General features: G+C 39.3%; 1 protein-coding gene across 1 annotated transcript in view; it reads left to right on the top strand.

Annotated features, from left to right (window-relative positions):
* Positions 1–11,750, top strand: part of zbtb16b (zinc finger and BTB domain containing 16b) — a 41,043-nt gene extending 29,293 nt beyond the window's left edge. Inside the window, exons 5-7 of the mRNA XM_083886633.1 lie at positions 207–377; positions 3,617–3,784; positions 7,744–11,750. Coding sequence (XP_083742759.1) covers positions 207–377; positions 3,617–3,784; positions 7,744–7,973 — 569 coding nt within the window. The 3' untranslated portion in view covers positions 7,974–11,750. The remainder of the gene's footprint in view (positions 1–206; positions 378–3,616; positions 3,785–7,743) is intronic.
* Positions 11,751–16,783: the final 5,033 nt, after the last annotated feature.

Below are 16,783 nucleotides of genomic sequence, written 5' to 3'. Positions count from 1 at the left end.
AAAAAGTGCCTCTGGGCTTTTCGGGGAGTTAGTTTAGGTGGAGGCTTCTTTTTCAAAGAAGCTTCTTCTTCTTCTTCTTCTGCTTCTTTCCCCTCGGAGGACTCGCAATCGCAAAGTTGAAGTGACCCAGTTTCCCCACTTAAGCCTGCGTCTGTGTCTGTGTACTGAAATAACTGCAATGTCTTGCTTTGTGCACCTTTCTCCAGGGACTGACATGGCAGTGTTCTGTCTGCTGTGTGCAAAGCGCTTCCAGACCCAGAAGGCCCTGCAGCAGCACATGGAGGTCCACGCCGGCATGCACAGCTACATCTGCAGCCACTGCGAGCGGCCTTTCCCCAGCCACACCACGCTCAAGCGACACCTGCGCTCGCACACGGGTAAGACGTGCGTTTATGCGAAAAAACGCTAAAGTGGTTTAATCCAAACCCCCACGAGACGCCTTCACAGGCTAGATTGACAGACCCAGAGTCTGCAACAGTGATGAGAATCTAATAAAATCTAATTTACTGCAAACACAGACCAAACATTTAACTAGAGGGCCGCAGCCAGACCTTTATTTTGAAATAGTCACAGGAAATGAAACATCATAAACTTCTTAATTTACTGTCCTCAAGACAATAGGTCATCTCATGTCACAGTATTATTATAAAATATTGCATATATTTTACTTTTATGAGACGTTTGTGTGTCTCATGAGACAATGATGATACACTGGATTATCATAAAAATTTGCAGTCATTTCTGGATAATAGCAGTTCATGATTCATATCATATTTTTAATATGCAGTTGGTAACTTTAGATTTCAGATTCCTGGTGTATTTTTGAAGGGAAACGTGTAAGAAACCATGCATTTGTCTCAAAATGTGGTCAAATTCAGCTCTAAATGAATAAATAATCAGCCTAAATGTTGAGGAAGAGTCGTCAATGATTTTATAATATATTTAATCAGTATCTAATTTTTTATCACAATATTTTTTGAAACAAACGCCAACATTGGTTCTGCAACAGCCTTTAAAACTCAGAAAGACGTCATTTCACGATGTTATCTTGTCTCATGTCACAGTTTTGACTAATATCGTCAATATTTTACCTTTAAATTTAAATGAAAGACATAAAAATGTTTCTTTTAAGAGGTTTGTACTTCTCGCAGGACAGTCACGTACACTGTAAAAACTGTAATATAGTATTAAATAAAATATATCAACCTTAAGCTTACAGTAAAGTCAATTAAAACAATACATAGTTGTGAGCTGGAATTTTAGATGTCTGGTGTAGTTGTGTAAGAAACCATGTATTTGTGTGTAAATGTAGTCGAATTCTTTGAGTTTCGGTACACATTTTTTATGTTTCTCCCACGTTTTTATCTATTATATCGGACAAAAACATCAACATCAGTTCTGCAAAGTTGGACAAGACGTCTTTGTAGAGGTTTGTGCTTCTTGCAGGATAGTTACGTACACCAAAAAACTGTAATATAGTCTTAAATACAATATATCAAACTTAAGCTTACAGTAAAGTCTGAATTAAAGCCATTTATTGTTTGTATTATATACTTAACATACAGTTGATAAATTGAATTTTAGATATTTGGGTGTAAATGTGGTCGATTTCTGCTAAAACTGTTGAGTTTCGTTACACATTTTTTTACATTTCTTCCACGTTTTTATCGCATTTATCGGACAAAAACGTCAACATCAGCTCCGCAAAGTAGGACAAGACGTCATAAACGCTACATTGCGATACGACAAACCCGGATATCGGCGAGTTCTACGTGAAAAACAGCCGTGTTTAGAGAGCGACTATTGTTATTCCTGTATTTGGGTTAATATCCTGAGGTTATTTGGCGCTGAGGTTTGAGTGGATGTTCATTCGTCCTCTCCTCCCTCCCTTTGTTTCCTCCCCTCTTTCCATCTCTCTGTGATGACTCACCTCAGCGATGACAGCACTGTGCCGTTATGGCCGGTGCATATTTTGGGCAATTTTCGTCCCGTTTTTTTATATTTTTCGGGTTGCGGGCCAAGCCTGTGGGCTCCGGCAAATCCTCGGCTGTCACTTCACAGCGCTTCAGCCAAAATGACGAGAGGAAAAACCCACAAATAAATATTGTAGGGGGGGGAAAAAGTGAAAGTGGAAGTGAGTCTTAGTGCTGCAGGAGGATATTTACTGAAAAGATGTGTGTGTCCCCTCCTCCCTCCTCTTTTTTTTCCCTCCCTTCCTTTACCTTAAATAACACTCCCAGCTGTCAGCTTGGCTCGGTGTCTAGACAGCAGAAATACATAATTGATGTGAAGAGACAGAAAGTGAAGGGAGTTTTGGCCATGGCAGCGGCGGATCTTGTTTGTATGCCACTCTGCTTGGAAGTAGCATTTTGTAAATGTCATCTGCTCTGTGGCAAAGTTGGGGGAAGAGAGAGAGGAGGAGGAGGAGGATGAGGTGAGGAAGAGGAGGTGAGGAGGGGGATTGTGGAGATTGGGTCTGTAATGAGGAGAGCAGTGTATCCTCCGACTTGGCTGTTGCTGTGGACACTGAGATAATGAGGCACATAGGTCAGTGGAGATGAGTCAAACCCTCGGCGCAGGAGAGAAGCGGATTAACTACAGTGTAGAGAACACGGCGGCGCGCGACCGACGGACTTTTATTAGCTATTAAAGAGACCACGGGACCGAGAGGAGAATCCTGGTGTCGCCGCTGCTGACTTAACCCCACCCCACCCCCCGCCCCCGGTTTCATTTGCATGTGCACAAAGACGACTTGACCTACGGCGGATTAACGCCCAGCGTTGTCCTGGAGGGGAGGGGGGAAACATAGATTCTTAGACGCATCCGTGATTCTGGATCGATTCATAAATTATTCTGTTAGTGCTGGGCATGCTAACTAATGGCGTTAACAAACCTTTTATACCAAGAACCACGTGAGAAAATATCGATGGGTTGAGTAAAACGTTAAAATGAGTGCTGGGCACGTTAACGCGCTAACGGCGGTTAACAGCGTCAACGTTAGCGCACGTTAAAGCATGGCGCGTTTTCATGACGACTGACTGGAAAAAGACTCGTGTGACGCCATGTTTACGTGCCGCGACACTGGAGTCCAGGCACCGTTTACCAGTTAGCTCCATTAGCTCCTTTAGCACCGTTAGCGCTCCTACAGTGGAACTGGAGCTACAAAGCTACAAATAACCAGCATACCTGTGTATGTGTGCCTCTGTTTTTAAAGTTCAAAAGTTGGAAGACTTTTAAAAAATCTAGAAGATAGGATCGAAAATTTGTTTGGAAAAAATATTTTCCTCCAATCACTGCCTACTTTGAGGTGCAACTATGACCACTAGGTGGCAGCAGCAGCATGTATTTAGTGAGTGGGACTTCATGTGTATTTGGAGAAGTGATTGAATTTACCAGGGTCTTTGAATGCATCTCTAAAAGCTGCTCCCGTCAGCTCAACATGCCGTAAACCCTGCATTACCTTCACTAGCTCTCATGCACTGGAGTTAAGAATATTTGAATTGTTTATTTGAATTGTTGACAAATAATATTATTGAATGTTCTGTCTGAGCGTTGTTTTTGTTCATTTTAGCCTCTCACGATATCGGGCCGTTGTTGTTGTTGTCGTGGTTTTCAGGCGATCACCCGTTTGAGTGCGAGTTCTGCGGGAGCTGCTTCAGAGACGACGGCACGCTGCGAGGACACAAACGCATCCACACGGGGGAGAAGCCGTACGAGTGCAACGGCTGCGGCAAGAGGTTCAGCCTCAAACACCAGCTGGAGACGCACTACCGCGTACACACAGGTGAGAGGCCGCACTACCACACACACACACACACACACACACACACACACACACACATACGAGAGACGCACTACCGCGTACACACAGGTGAGAGGCCACACTACCACACACACAACAAACACACACACACGAGAGACGCACTACCGCGTACACACAGGTGAGAGGCGGCACTAACACACACACACAACACACACACACACGAGAGACGCACTACCGCGTACACACAGGTGAGAGGCCGCACTACGAAACACACACAACAAAAAACATTTTGGGATTAAACAGTTGAGTTTCAACATAATCTGTAAATTATTCCATTAACAAGGAACAAGCATTAGAGGTCAAATGACTCGACTTTAGAGGTCAAATTACTCAGCATTAGAGGTCAAATGACTCGACTTTAGAGGTCAAATTACTCAGCATTAGAGGTCAAATGACTCGACATTAGAGGTCAAATGACTCAGCATTAGAGGTCAAATGACTCATCGTTAGAGGTCAAATGACTCAGCGTTAGAGGTCAAATGACTTGGCGTTAGAGGTCAAATGACTCAGCATTAGAGGTCAAATGATTTGACATTAGAGTTCAAAAGACTCAGCATTAGAGGTCAAATGACTCAGCGTTAGAGGTCAAATGACTCGGCATTAGAGGTCAAATGACTCTGCATATAGAGGTCAAATGACTCAGCATTAGAGGTCAAATGACTCGACTTTAGAGGTCAAATTACTCAGCATTAGAGGTCAAATGACTCGACTTTAGAGGTCAAATTACTCAGCATTAGAGGTCAAATGACTCGACATTAGAGGTCAAATGACTCAGCGTTAGAGGTCAAATGACTCAGCGTTAGAGGTCAAATGACTCAGCGTTAGAGGTCAAATGACTCAGCGTTAGAGGTCAAATGACTCAGCATTAGAGGTCAAATGATTTGACATTAGAGTTCAAAAGACTCAGCATTAGAGGTCAAATGACTCAGCGTTAGAGGTCAAATGACTCGGCATTAGAGGTCAAATGACTCTGCATTTAGAGGTCAAATGACTCAGCATTAGAGGTCAAATGACTCGGCATTAGAGGTCAAATGACTGCATTTAGAGGTCAAATGACTCGGCATTAGAAGTCAAATGACTCAGCATTAGAGGTCAAATGACTCGGCATTAGAGGTCAAATGACTCGGCATTAGAGGTCAAATGACTCAGCATTAGCGGTTGATCAATCATGGGTTGATGCCAGTTTTGAGAAATCAGGGGAACCCCAGGGGCCAATATAAGCCAATAATAATAATATTTTTTTGGCTCATATTTTTAGCACATTTTCCTCCATCTGATTAAAATATAACTGTTTTAAAAAAATCAATAACCAGTTATTAAACACTAATGGTCCGTGTGCAACTATATATTGTATTTTCAATCACAGTAATTTGTGATTGAAAATAGGTCATCAAAAACATCAACATTTGGATGGAATTTAAACTTTTAGTGACTGGCAACATTTATAATAATCAGCCAATGCCAATTTCTTTTTTAAAAATGGCAAATATCGGCCTGATTTATTGAATGAATTGGTTCTACTGCTTCTCTGCACGCAGAGTTTTCTCAGAATTAGTGGGAATAAAAGACCCAGGTAAATATTAATTTCTTCTTCTTTATGGGAGACATTTTCCTCATTCGGATCAATTTGATTGATTAAGACAGGGACCAAAGTAAAAGTTACCAAGCTATTATCACTGATGATGCTGGAAATGCATTCAGATTGACATAAGAGGCTGAAAATGAATACTTTGAATGTACTGATCACTTCCTTTTAAAGGTAGTAAGTTAAATTACTCATCAAATGACTATATTGTTTTAGTAATTACAATTAAAAAGTGATAAACCTCTCAGAGCAAATATTTAATTACAATAACATCTTTTAGGTAAATTATGATCCCTTACTCTACTCATTAAATAATGTGTTACCGTCGAGCCCTGGTTTCATATTTTACACTTTAAAGATGGAAAGAAAAAAACCTGAATATTACTCATCTTGACTTTATAAAACTTAAAAATTCCAACAATGACTTGATCGTAGCAACTGGTGCGTCTTCACGGCTGTTCGTAAGTTATCAATAAAACATCAAAGAGCCTCCACTGTTGCACTGGATTACATCGACAGGCTAATCCAGGGCTCAGGAAAAAAAAACTCTGTGCTTTTTATTTGGACTGAAAAAGAACCTGCTGCTGTAAATATTCACACGCTGTGCGTTAATGTGGAGATGAAAGCGCTCGAGTCGGGAGTGAAATTTATCAGACACAACAACCGTGTCCAGCATGTTAAGAAACGTGTCTCTTAAAAAACTAACTATAGATGTTCTTTTGACCCGTTTTCACATCTTTGAGTAGAAATAAACTGCTTTTCAAGTACTTTTTTATTTTTTTTATTTTGTAGAACTATGAGAAGTCTTTCTACTATACTGCCTAATTTGAGGTGCATTGATGACCACAAGGTGGCAGCAGTAGCAAGTGTTTAGTGAGAGGACAAAAAAGCTGCTTTTACCCTGCATTACCTTCACTAGCTCTCATGCACTGGAGTCAAGAATATTTAAATGTTTGACAAATAATATCACTGAAAATTAGCAAAGCAATTTGCTAGAAATGCTTTAGCGTTGTTTTTGTTCTTTGAATAGAAATAAACTGCTTTTCAAGTACTTTTTTATTTTTTGGGACTATGAGAACCAAAGTCATTCTAGTCCCAATCTCTGCCTAATTTGAGATGCATCGGTGACCACAAGGTGGCAGCAGTAGCAAATGTTTAGTGAGCTGACTTAATGTGTATGGAGAAGTGATGAAATTTACCAGGGTCTTTGAATGCATCTCTCGAAAAGCTGCTTCCGTTAGCTCAACACGTGAACCCTGCATTACCTTCACTCGCTCTCATGCACTGGAGTTAAGAATATTTGACTCAACAAAATGTTCCGACGAGGATTATTTTCATAATCGATTACTTCGAGTCATCGTTTGGTTCATAAAATGTCAGAAAACGTTGATAATTGTTTCCCAAAATTTCTTGTTTTGTAAAGTCAAAGGTGAATTCACACTTTTGTGGGATATAAAGTTCATTATTTTTTATTTAGAGAAGGGAGGACTAGCAAATTAAGAATCACAATGCATGGTCTAAACTGCTTTTTGTTTTAACTGTGCTGTACTGACACTGAACTCCTGAAATTATGACTCTAATACATAATAATATATAATAATAATAATATAGTTTTAGGGCACAAGCTAACAGTTAATTTAACCAATTTGGTTTTTGGTTCATAAAACGTGGAAATAATGATGTTCTCACATGTTCCGATTTGTCCACATACAAAATTAATTCAGTTTTAATGATTTATTTGTTATATATACACTGAAAAATCAGAGAAATTGGTTTTAATTCTTTTTATTTATCTATTTATTTATTTACATAATCAATTTTGATTATCAAAATAATTAAATTAGTTTTTAAGTAATTGTTTCTGCACTAGTTCTGACCTCTGAAAGAAAACACAATTTCAGAGAAATCATCACAAATTCCTCAAGATTCCCTTTTGCTCAATTCCGCGATCCGGAAAACGCAGACAAAAATCGTGAAATTGAGCTAAAGGTGCTAAAGATGCTAAATTTACAGCTCCAACGTGAACTTTACACCACACATTCGTAATAATATAAAATAAAAAAGTCCCAGTCAGATGAAGAATATTTGTATAAAATCCAGGTCACGTGTCAGGTTCGGTCAACATTCTCAGAGAAGACAGAAGAATGTGTCCTGAGAGCAAACACTGGACAAACAGATGGAGGAAGATGAACTGAAATGATCAATATTTCATGTCAAACTAAAGGCAAACTGACACACTTCTAATCCCACACATACACACACACACAAACGCGAATCCAGTTCCATCCGGTCAACCAGGTTAACGCTTTATTGCTTTTTTTTTTTTTAAATCCAGGTGAGAAGCCATTTGAGTGTAAGCTGTGTCACCAGCGCTCCAGAGATTACTCGGCCATGATCAAACACCTGCGCACGCACAACGGCGCGTCTCCGTACCAGTGCACCATCTGCCAGGACTTCTGCCCGAGCCTGGCCTCCATGCAGAAGCACATGAAGGGCCACAAGCCCGAGGATGTCCCGGCCGACTGGAGGATAGAAAAGACTTACCTGTACGTCTGCTACGTCTGAGCGGGACTTGGACCTCAACGCACGCACACACACACACACACACACAACACACACACACACTGACACACAACACACACAGAGCTAATATTTCTTCAAAAAGATCCAGTGTGTAAGAATTAGTGACCGTCGGGGAACTACGGTGGCCTCCACACTCTTAGAAATAAAAGTGCTTAGTAGAACCATATAAGGTTCTTGGGCTTGTCCTCGTAGGAGAACCCTTTTGGAGGGTTCCACCAAGAACCCTTTTAAATCCCTTTATTCAGGAAATAGGTTTTAAAGGGTTCTCTGGATCAAAATGGTTCTTACTGAAACCATTAGTGTTACCAAGAACCCTTGAAAACCCTTTCTTTGGGAAAGGGTTTTTCCAGAAGCAAATGGTTCCAGGTAGAACCTCAGCCCTTGTAGAAGAACCCTTTTGGAACCCTTATTTCTAAGAGTTGTCTTTTTCATTAGCAAAGTAAAAATTATGGTTCAAAATAAGTCACACTGACCAGAGAAAACGTATATTCAAAAAGAACGTAATTCGTCTTCTTAGGGTTCCTCCTTAAGCCAACCAGGGAATATGAATATGAATATATTAAATGGCCACTAGGGGGGCAACCGTGCCAATTTTGTAAATTATGTTCCAATTTCAAAGGAAAATAATTGATAAATACGGCATATATGACATTGACAGCTAGTATCGTCCAATAGGAGCCCGGTTGCAAATCTCAACATCGCAGAAAACACATTGTGACTTATTTGTCCATTTGGGCTGCCGTACAATCCTGGCATCGCAAGATGGCGGACTTCGTTAAAGAGTGACCTTCGCCCAAATTACGTGTAGGAGTTATTTTAAGGCTTTGAAACATCCTATGGTTTATTTGGTATCATTTAAGAAAAACTCTAATCTTAAACACTAAAGTTTGATTGACGGGTCCATAATAACGAAAACAATTTATCTGCAAACTCAAAATGTGCTATTCCAGAGCTTCTCTAATTGAGGCCCCTTAAAGGTTTTTTTAAAACCTCCAATTTCCTACGTTCAGATTTACACATTAGCACGACTGTAGCATAACATTTATTTTACCCAACGTACTTGTGTGTAAAATAAATAAAACCTGCTAATGTTACACACTGGACCTTTAAGAGTTTAAAAAAATGTCTTGAAAAACTGAACTGATGCAGTGATGAGAGACAGTGATGTAAGTATTTGTGTACACAAAAGATAATGAGAAAAGATAATGCCGATAATGATTCGCCGCATTATCAATTTGGTCAATTTATTTACGAATAAGTGATAAAAAATCGTTCCGTCACATTTTCTGTGACACCTTCAAATGACTCGAAGACTTGAAAGTTTACAAAAGAGCCGTCGCTCATTGGATTCGGATAGACGTTAAGAATTCGGATAGAAGTGATTTCCGTGTGGTCCCAGCAGAGGGCGCTGTGAGCCACCGTAACAGGAAGTAGCCGCGCTGTCGCACACGTGTAGCACAAATCGGGGGTTTCCGCCACGATACGGATCAGGTAGCTACAGTTTTGTTGTCTCGCTGTGAAATCGGAGGACAATCACGACAACATAGCCTCTAAAAAAACAGAATCATTTTGGTTCTACACCGTAGATCGCAAAGTTAGCGAACAAATCTCATTCTTACTGGTTAAGGAGTGTGTTTGAGGGCAGGGTGAAATGTCTTTGCGGGAATCGCACATCACGTGATACTCAAAGTTGATATTTGGAAAACGCGACAACCTAATGCTGCGTTCACGCCAAACGCGACATTTTCGCGCCACTGCATTTTCAGCCAGTTGGCGTCACCGACTTCTTCGCCGACCATTTTCCACGTTCTCTACTTTTTGTTTTTGTTCAGTTTTTTGTTCCGCTGGACAAAATATGTGACGAAAAATTTTGTAAGTCTGGCGTGAGCGCAGGATTAGCTTACAGCCGTAGTAGATATAAAAACTAGTGCTAGTGCTGGGCACGGCGGTCAACGTTAAGGCACATTAACGCACGTGACGTCATGTAAACGTAACTCCCAAGTGTTAAAATGAGTCTATAAAGCTAACGCTAATCTTTAAAAACAGACGTACGCAGGTACGCTAGTTATTTGTAGCGCTGCTATCTTCCTTTTAATAAACAGACCGCTCCAGTTCCACTGTAGGCTAACGCTAACGGCGCTAAAGTAGTCAACGGAGCTAACTGGTAAACAGTGCCGTGGCACGTAAACATGACGCCGCGCGCGTCTTTTTTCCGCTCACTCGCAATGGAAACGCGTTCATGTGCGTTAACGTGCACAGCAGTAATAAAAACACAAGCGTTCAGCGTCTTTAAATAAAAATAAAAAACTATAACCGCAGTTGTTTGAGTTAATTGACAGTGAAGAGTTTGAGTGCTCAAGTACATTTATATATATATATATATACACACACACACAAACACACACATATATATATAATAACTCTAATGGATCCACTGTGGTTGTGAATCAATGCCACAGTGGCTGCGACGTCTCCGTGTGAGCAGAAGCTCTTTGAATCGACCGCTAAAAGCATTAGCGTCGTCATCTCCTCTGATTGTGCAGTAGATGTTTAAAAATATTCCACCAAGGCTCGATTTGACTGAACATTGTGACATTTTTTGCCTTTTCCTGATTTCCTCTCAGATGTTGGTTTTTATTTTATTTGTATTTTTTGTTGTTGTTGTTGTTTTTCGTTTTATTTTGGAGTTCACTTCACTTCCTGCATGTTGTTACTTGAATGGCTGCCACATTTTGACCTCATGAGCTTGATCTCTTTTAATTGCCTTTGTCGTTCTTGCAGTGGGTGTTTTTTTGTTTGTTTGTGTGTGTTTTGTTTGAATCACAACACAAGTTTCTTTTGCTATTACATTTGTTACCAAAAAAATTGACGTGTATAGTATTCTACGACTATACGTCAGCAGTATACTACGTCCCACCTGCTATGCTACTATATAGTAGTATAGTTACCCATTCAACCACGAGTAGTTTTAATTTTTCTAACAAATAAATGAAAAAATCAATCATATTTTAAACGGTCAAACAGTGTGTTTTGAAAAGAGAACGCCTGGACACGGCTTTTATGTGTAGTTTTTTAACCATTACCTAAATATAGATGTCTTATAAAAAACACAAAATCGCGAATTTTCTAAAAAGGAAAATTGAACAAAACACGGGAGATTTTTTTTTTTTTTTACAAAAAGAGAAAATTCGAGCAGGTGATATTGTCAGTCGTTAGTGTAGCTGTAATGTACAAACTGTCACTGTATGTTACTGTATATTCCCTGATGTGAGCCTATAGCACAGGCCTTTATAGATTTAAACATGTTGTATTTTTGTATTACGGTAATTTGCGATTTGTTTACATTTTTTGGTATGATTTGAGAAAAGAAGAAAAAAAAAAACCTCTTTAAAAAAAACAGCGTGTGTTTTATAAGTGTCCGATTTAAGGTCCCTCCTCCTCCCTCGTGCCTCTTTTATAAGTGGAGCGTCAATGTGCTTGAAGTACGCGGGTCTGTGCTGTTGCTCGTCGTTCCTGGGTGTTTGTTTATTGTTACTTAACTACGAAAAAAAAAAAGAGAAAAGGTTAGACTGCCATTGTTGATCCACAAAAACATCGCAAAACCCGGGAAGCAGCGGCGGCGACGGCGGCGGGAAGCGTCGTGGCCTCGACGCTCTTCCCGAAAACAATCCTGGACGTGAAAGTTTGTCTCGGAAATTGTTTTCCCGACAAACCGAAAACGGACTGCGATCTTTGGACGTTAAACAAACAAAAAAACCGCTAGGCGCCGCTAACGCCGCCGCCGCCGTCTTAAGTAGCCACCAACACTCAGTGCCATGAAAACACACACTCGCTGTATCTACTCTACATGAACATGCACTATTCATGGATTTCCTCGGTGGACCAAAAGAAATAGAGCACTTTTGTTTGTTTGGGTTTTTTCTTTTCCTTCCTTTTCTTTGATCTTTCTATGTCGTGATGATGATGATGATGCAGATGTCCTTTTTATTTTTATTTGATGTGTCCTAGACGGATGTGATTAGCATTGTTTAGATTATGTCGATGTGTGTCTACCTCAGGGCCAGATCAAAGCTCGACCTGGTGTCCAATCAGGGTTGTTCTTCTTGCCATGTGTGCAGTAAAAAGACAAAAAAAGAATCCCTCTTCATTACAGCTTTGTAACACAGTGTGTGTGTGCGTGCGTGTGTGTGTGTGTGTGTGCGTGTGTGTGTGTGTGGAAGTGTTTTTCTCAGTGTGTGAATTCAGGCACAAACTCTGTACGCGTCGGTGTTCAGTGGCATGGTTTAAAAAAAATAAAGAAAAATAAAACAGTTTACTATTTTATGCATCAAGTGTGTGGCAGTGTTGTTTTTTACCTCTTACAGATGAACGCGACCAAAAAAAGTAACTAAGTCATTTTTTATGGTGCCATATGTAAGAATGTGGCCAAAAATGGTTACTACATTAATTTCGTTTTCTGACGTAACTGGCAACCCGTGGTTGCTTGGCAGCTGAGACTCTACTGACTGCAATGATTGGTAGACGGCGGTAGGTGGCGCCACATGACAAAACATGATTTCAAAACATGAACATGATTTGCGGTCTGCAAAAGATTTTTTTTAATGCAAATATTTTGTCTGTACTGTTGTTGTTGGTGAGTTCAGTTTGTTATATGAACATTATTCCTGAGTCTCTGTGACATATTAGGAGGATTTTATGGCCAGTTGATTTAGATTTATTACATAATGCACCTTTAAATATTAAATTGTATGATCGATACAACAGGTGTTCGGCATTTAAGGTGGTGACATTGGTTTATAAAACATTAATTAACAGTTAGTAAATGTTTATTATAGAATTATAAGAAATGTTGGTCACACTTTAGGGAACATATACGCACCAGGTGCTTACGATATATGTAGTAGGGGTGGGAGAAAATATCAATTCACACAGGAACGATTCTGAATCGATTCATAAACTTCAAAAATCTATTTTTGAAATTAAAAAAAAATAATAAAAAAATATATAATTTTAAGTTTCTATTTTGAAAAACCACACAAAACACCAGTTTGTGTTATTTGTGTACAGTTTATTTGTGTAACTTCTGGGAGAAAAAGGCAGCTAGCCTTAGCTTTTATTAATGCTAAAGTCATGTAAGTTTCTATTTGTTTTGAATGAATAAATGTTAACTTTTGTCTTAAGTTTGCCTTTGTGTGATCACATTATCACATTATCTTATACAAACTCTTGTTGTTGTTGTTTTGATGCCGTAATTTGCCTCAACACACTATGCATTGTATCAATTTTTGAATCCAGAATCAATTTTGAATCCAATCGTGACCCTGAGAATCGGAATCGAATCGCGAGCCACCCAAAGATTCACATCCCCAATAAGTAACATACTAGCTCTTTATTAGTAATCACTAAAGTGGACCTAGAGTGGTCCTATCGCACATATATGTGAGTTTTGGAGGTTTACTTACATACATATTACTTTTTATGGTCAAAAACCTCCTAATTCCTGGAAACAAGCCGATAAAAACCTCTCCTCACTGAAGCTCTCGTCAGCCCCCCTGTTTCAGACTGAAATCTCGTCCCCAGAACTATATACAGTATCGTGACTTAAATATCTTGTTAATATTGTATTGTGTATCGTGATATCTTATAGTGACTTAAATATAGTGATAATATTGTATTGTGACTTAAATATTGTGATATAGTATCGTGCATTAAATATAAAATCGTATTGTGTATCGCAATTATATCGTATCGTGACTTAAATATCGTGATAGCTTATTGTGTATCGTGATAATATGGTATTGTGACTTAAATATTGTCATAATATCGTATCATCAATTAAATATTATATCGTATTATTGATCGCGATTATATTATATCATGGCTTAAACGTTGTGATATCGTATTGTGAATTAAATATCGTGAGAATATCGTATCAAGGCGATTGAAATGCTCAATACATTATTTTAATCATTTTAAGTGCATTAATAATTCTCACTTAAATGTATATTTAAATCACGTACTCTGAGGCTAACCGGGTAAAAATAAAAAACACCTGCGATTGTGTTTCTGTACATGTTTTGCTTCCTCCTGGGGATCAAAAAATGTACAAAACTAACTTTGTGACTTTGTGGGGACATTAATTTAGTCTGGTCCAAATGAGGTTAACAGGCTTTTTCAGGTTCAAGACCTGGTTTAAGGAGGCGCTTAGGTGTGATAGTTAGGGTAAGGCAAGAGAATGCATTATGTCTGAGACAGAAAAACAAGTCTGTGTGTGTGTGTGTGTGTGTGTGTGTGTGTGTGTGTGTGTGTGTGTGTGTGTGTGTGTGTGTGTGCTGGGCAGCTAAACAAACCACATTAGCAACCATCTGGTGGAGAACAGCTCCACTCTGTTCCACTCTGCTCCTCCACCCTCTCCATCATCAGCCTCCACCAGACAGGACACACACACACACATACATGACAGCTATTTATTCATCCTGTCACTTCCAATCCACACACACACACACACACAAACAAACAACCGCGTACCATTTAGTGAGTGAGACGAGGCCGCGTTCACACTTAAACCCGTCACAAACGAGTTAACGCTGCAGTGATTACAACATACGACTAAATGTCACTTTAATACAGTTGTCAGGAATTATTAAAGCAATAAAACTGTCTGCGACAAAACTCTGAGTGACTGTTTGTCTCGGATTCATGATGTATACATTATATTTTAGGGGACGTTATATACAGTATTTTTAATAAAAATAGATTGGAGAGACAGAACATTAGTGTGGTTCAATTGCTGTTTTTATCATTAAACAGTTGAATTTGGTCAAATAAATGAAAAAAGAGAATGAAAATTAGATAAATATAATTGAATTGTAATCAATTATAGGCCTTCAGCTGTCAGTCGTTAGAAAAACTCAACTCATCGGAAAAATTAATAACCCACTATTGATAAATGTAACATTTTTTATGTAATTGTTAATATTGAGGCTTATTAAATTCTTTTGTTTTCATTTCCAAAAGCAGGATATTGTATTTTCTTCATTTAAAGGAGTGTGATAGTTATATTATTTGCCAGGTTTTTCTTATAAAACAAAATATGATCTCAATGAGACTTTACTTGCTTTATTATACGATATCTATCCATCGTTACCGCATCTATCTCTACATCTATATACATCAATCTTTATATAAACGCATAAATGAGACACAAAACCAAACAATAAATAAGTTAAATAAGTGAGATTCATTGGTTTTTTTTTTTAATCGAGTCTATATTTCAAACTTTTGGATTGTTGAGTATAGAACTAAAACTATACCAGGCAAAAATCCTAAATGAACATATATGAATTGACCAGCAGAGGGCAGTATGCTTCCACAGTTGACAGGAAGATCAGCCTGAAAGTGAATGTGCTAGACACACACACACTCACACTCACACACACACACACACAGTCTTGTACAGCAGTCTGAGTGAGGACATTTCCAGCCCCTTACCCTTATCTTAACAACTAAAAATTTAACCCTTAAGCCTTAATTTAACGCCAATATATGCTAAAGACAAAATGTCCTCAAAAAAAACCTCAATTTGTCCACAACACACATTTCCAAAAGACACGCACACGGACACATTTTACAAACCAAACGACAAACCGATTAATCCAGAAAATAATCGTTAGTTGCAAAACGACTTATTTTTGTGAAGGTCCTGGAATGGCTGGAAAGACGCAGACTTCCCCTTGTGGCCGCTCAAAATAAATCACTACTACTGTACACTGACATTTTCACGCATGTTTTATCAACAAATTCCTTCAGTCACGACTATCGCGATACTTGAAATTCACGATTTTATCATGATGTGCGATAAAATTGTATGTTGTCCTATAGTTTCAACAATGAGCTTATTTATGAGTAAATCCCTTGCATTCACACATGAAGCTCCTCCACTGTGGATCTGTTTTTTCTGCTCTTCCTGGTTCTGTTCTGTCATTAGATAAATCTCTGGACCATTAGCCCGTGGTCCTGTCCTCTCCCCGAGTCCAAACCCTGGACATTAGCCACGGTCTCCTGCTCTAAATGAAGGGAAACATCTGTCTCCACAGGAGCAGGACACGTGAAGCCGATTCAGTGATGTTTTCAGGTCGTCCAGAGACTTTTGTCATTGATGCTGGGATTAAAAATAGATTGAAGCAGAGGAGTGGTGTGTAGATGTGGGTCTATATATAGATTTGGTGATATATCGCTGTCCTCCCTCGTGTAAATGCGATAATTGAGAGGACAAATATCCATATTTAATTAACAAATGAAGACACTCTAAAGTCAACAGTCTCAGACTTCAAATTAGTATATGTATATAATTATGACCAAATGTCACGATAGACACTCAGAGCGTCAAGAAAAGTGTCGAGAAAAGCGTCTAAAGCGTCACAACAAACTTCCAGAGCGTGACAAAAAATGCCCAGAGCATCACAACAAACGTCCAGAGCATTGCGACAAACATCAAACGTCCAGAGCCTTGCGACAAAACGTCCAGTGTTGCGACAAAACGTCCAGAGCGTTGCGACAAACGTCCAGAGCTCTGCGAAAAAACATCCAGAGCATTGCGACAAAATATCTAGAACGTTGTGACAAACGTCAAACGTCCAGAGAAGTGTGACAAAACGTCCAGAGCATCACGTTAGACAAAAGCCCAGAGCGTTGCAACAAACGTCCAGAGCGTTGCGACAAAGGTCCAGAGCGTTGCGACAAACGTCCAGAGCGTTGCGACAAACGTCCAGAGAGTTGCGACAAACGTCCAG

Source organism: Microchirus variegatus (genome assembly GCF_963457635.1).
Source record: "Microchirus variegatus genome assembly, chromosome: 3".
NCBI classification, from domain to species: Eukaryota; Metazoa; Chordata; class Actinopteri; order Pleuronectiformes; family Soleidae; genus Microchirus; species Microchirus variegatus.
The sequence above is the reverse complement of the archived record's forward strand: the minus strand, read 5'-3'. Positions and strand labels throughout refer to the sequence as shown.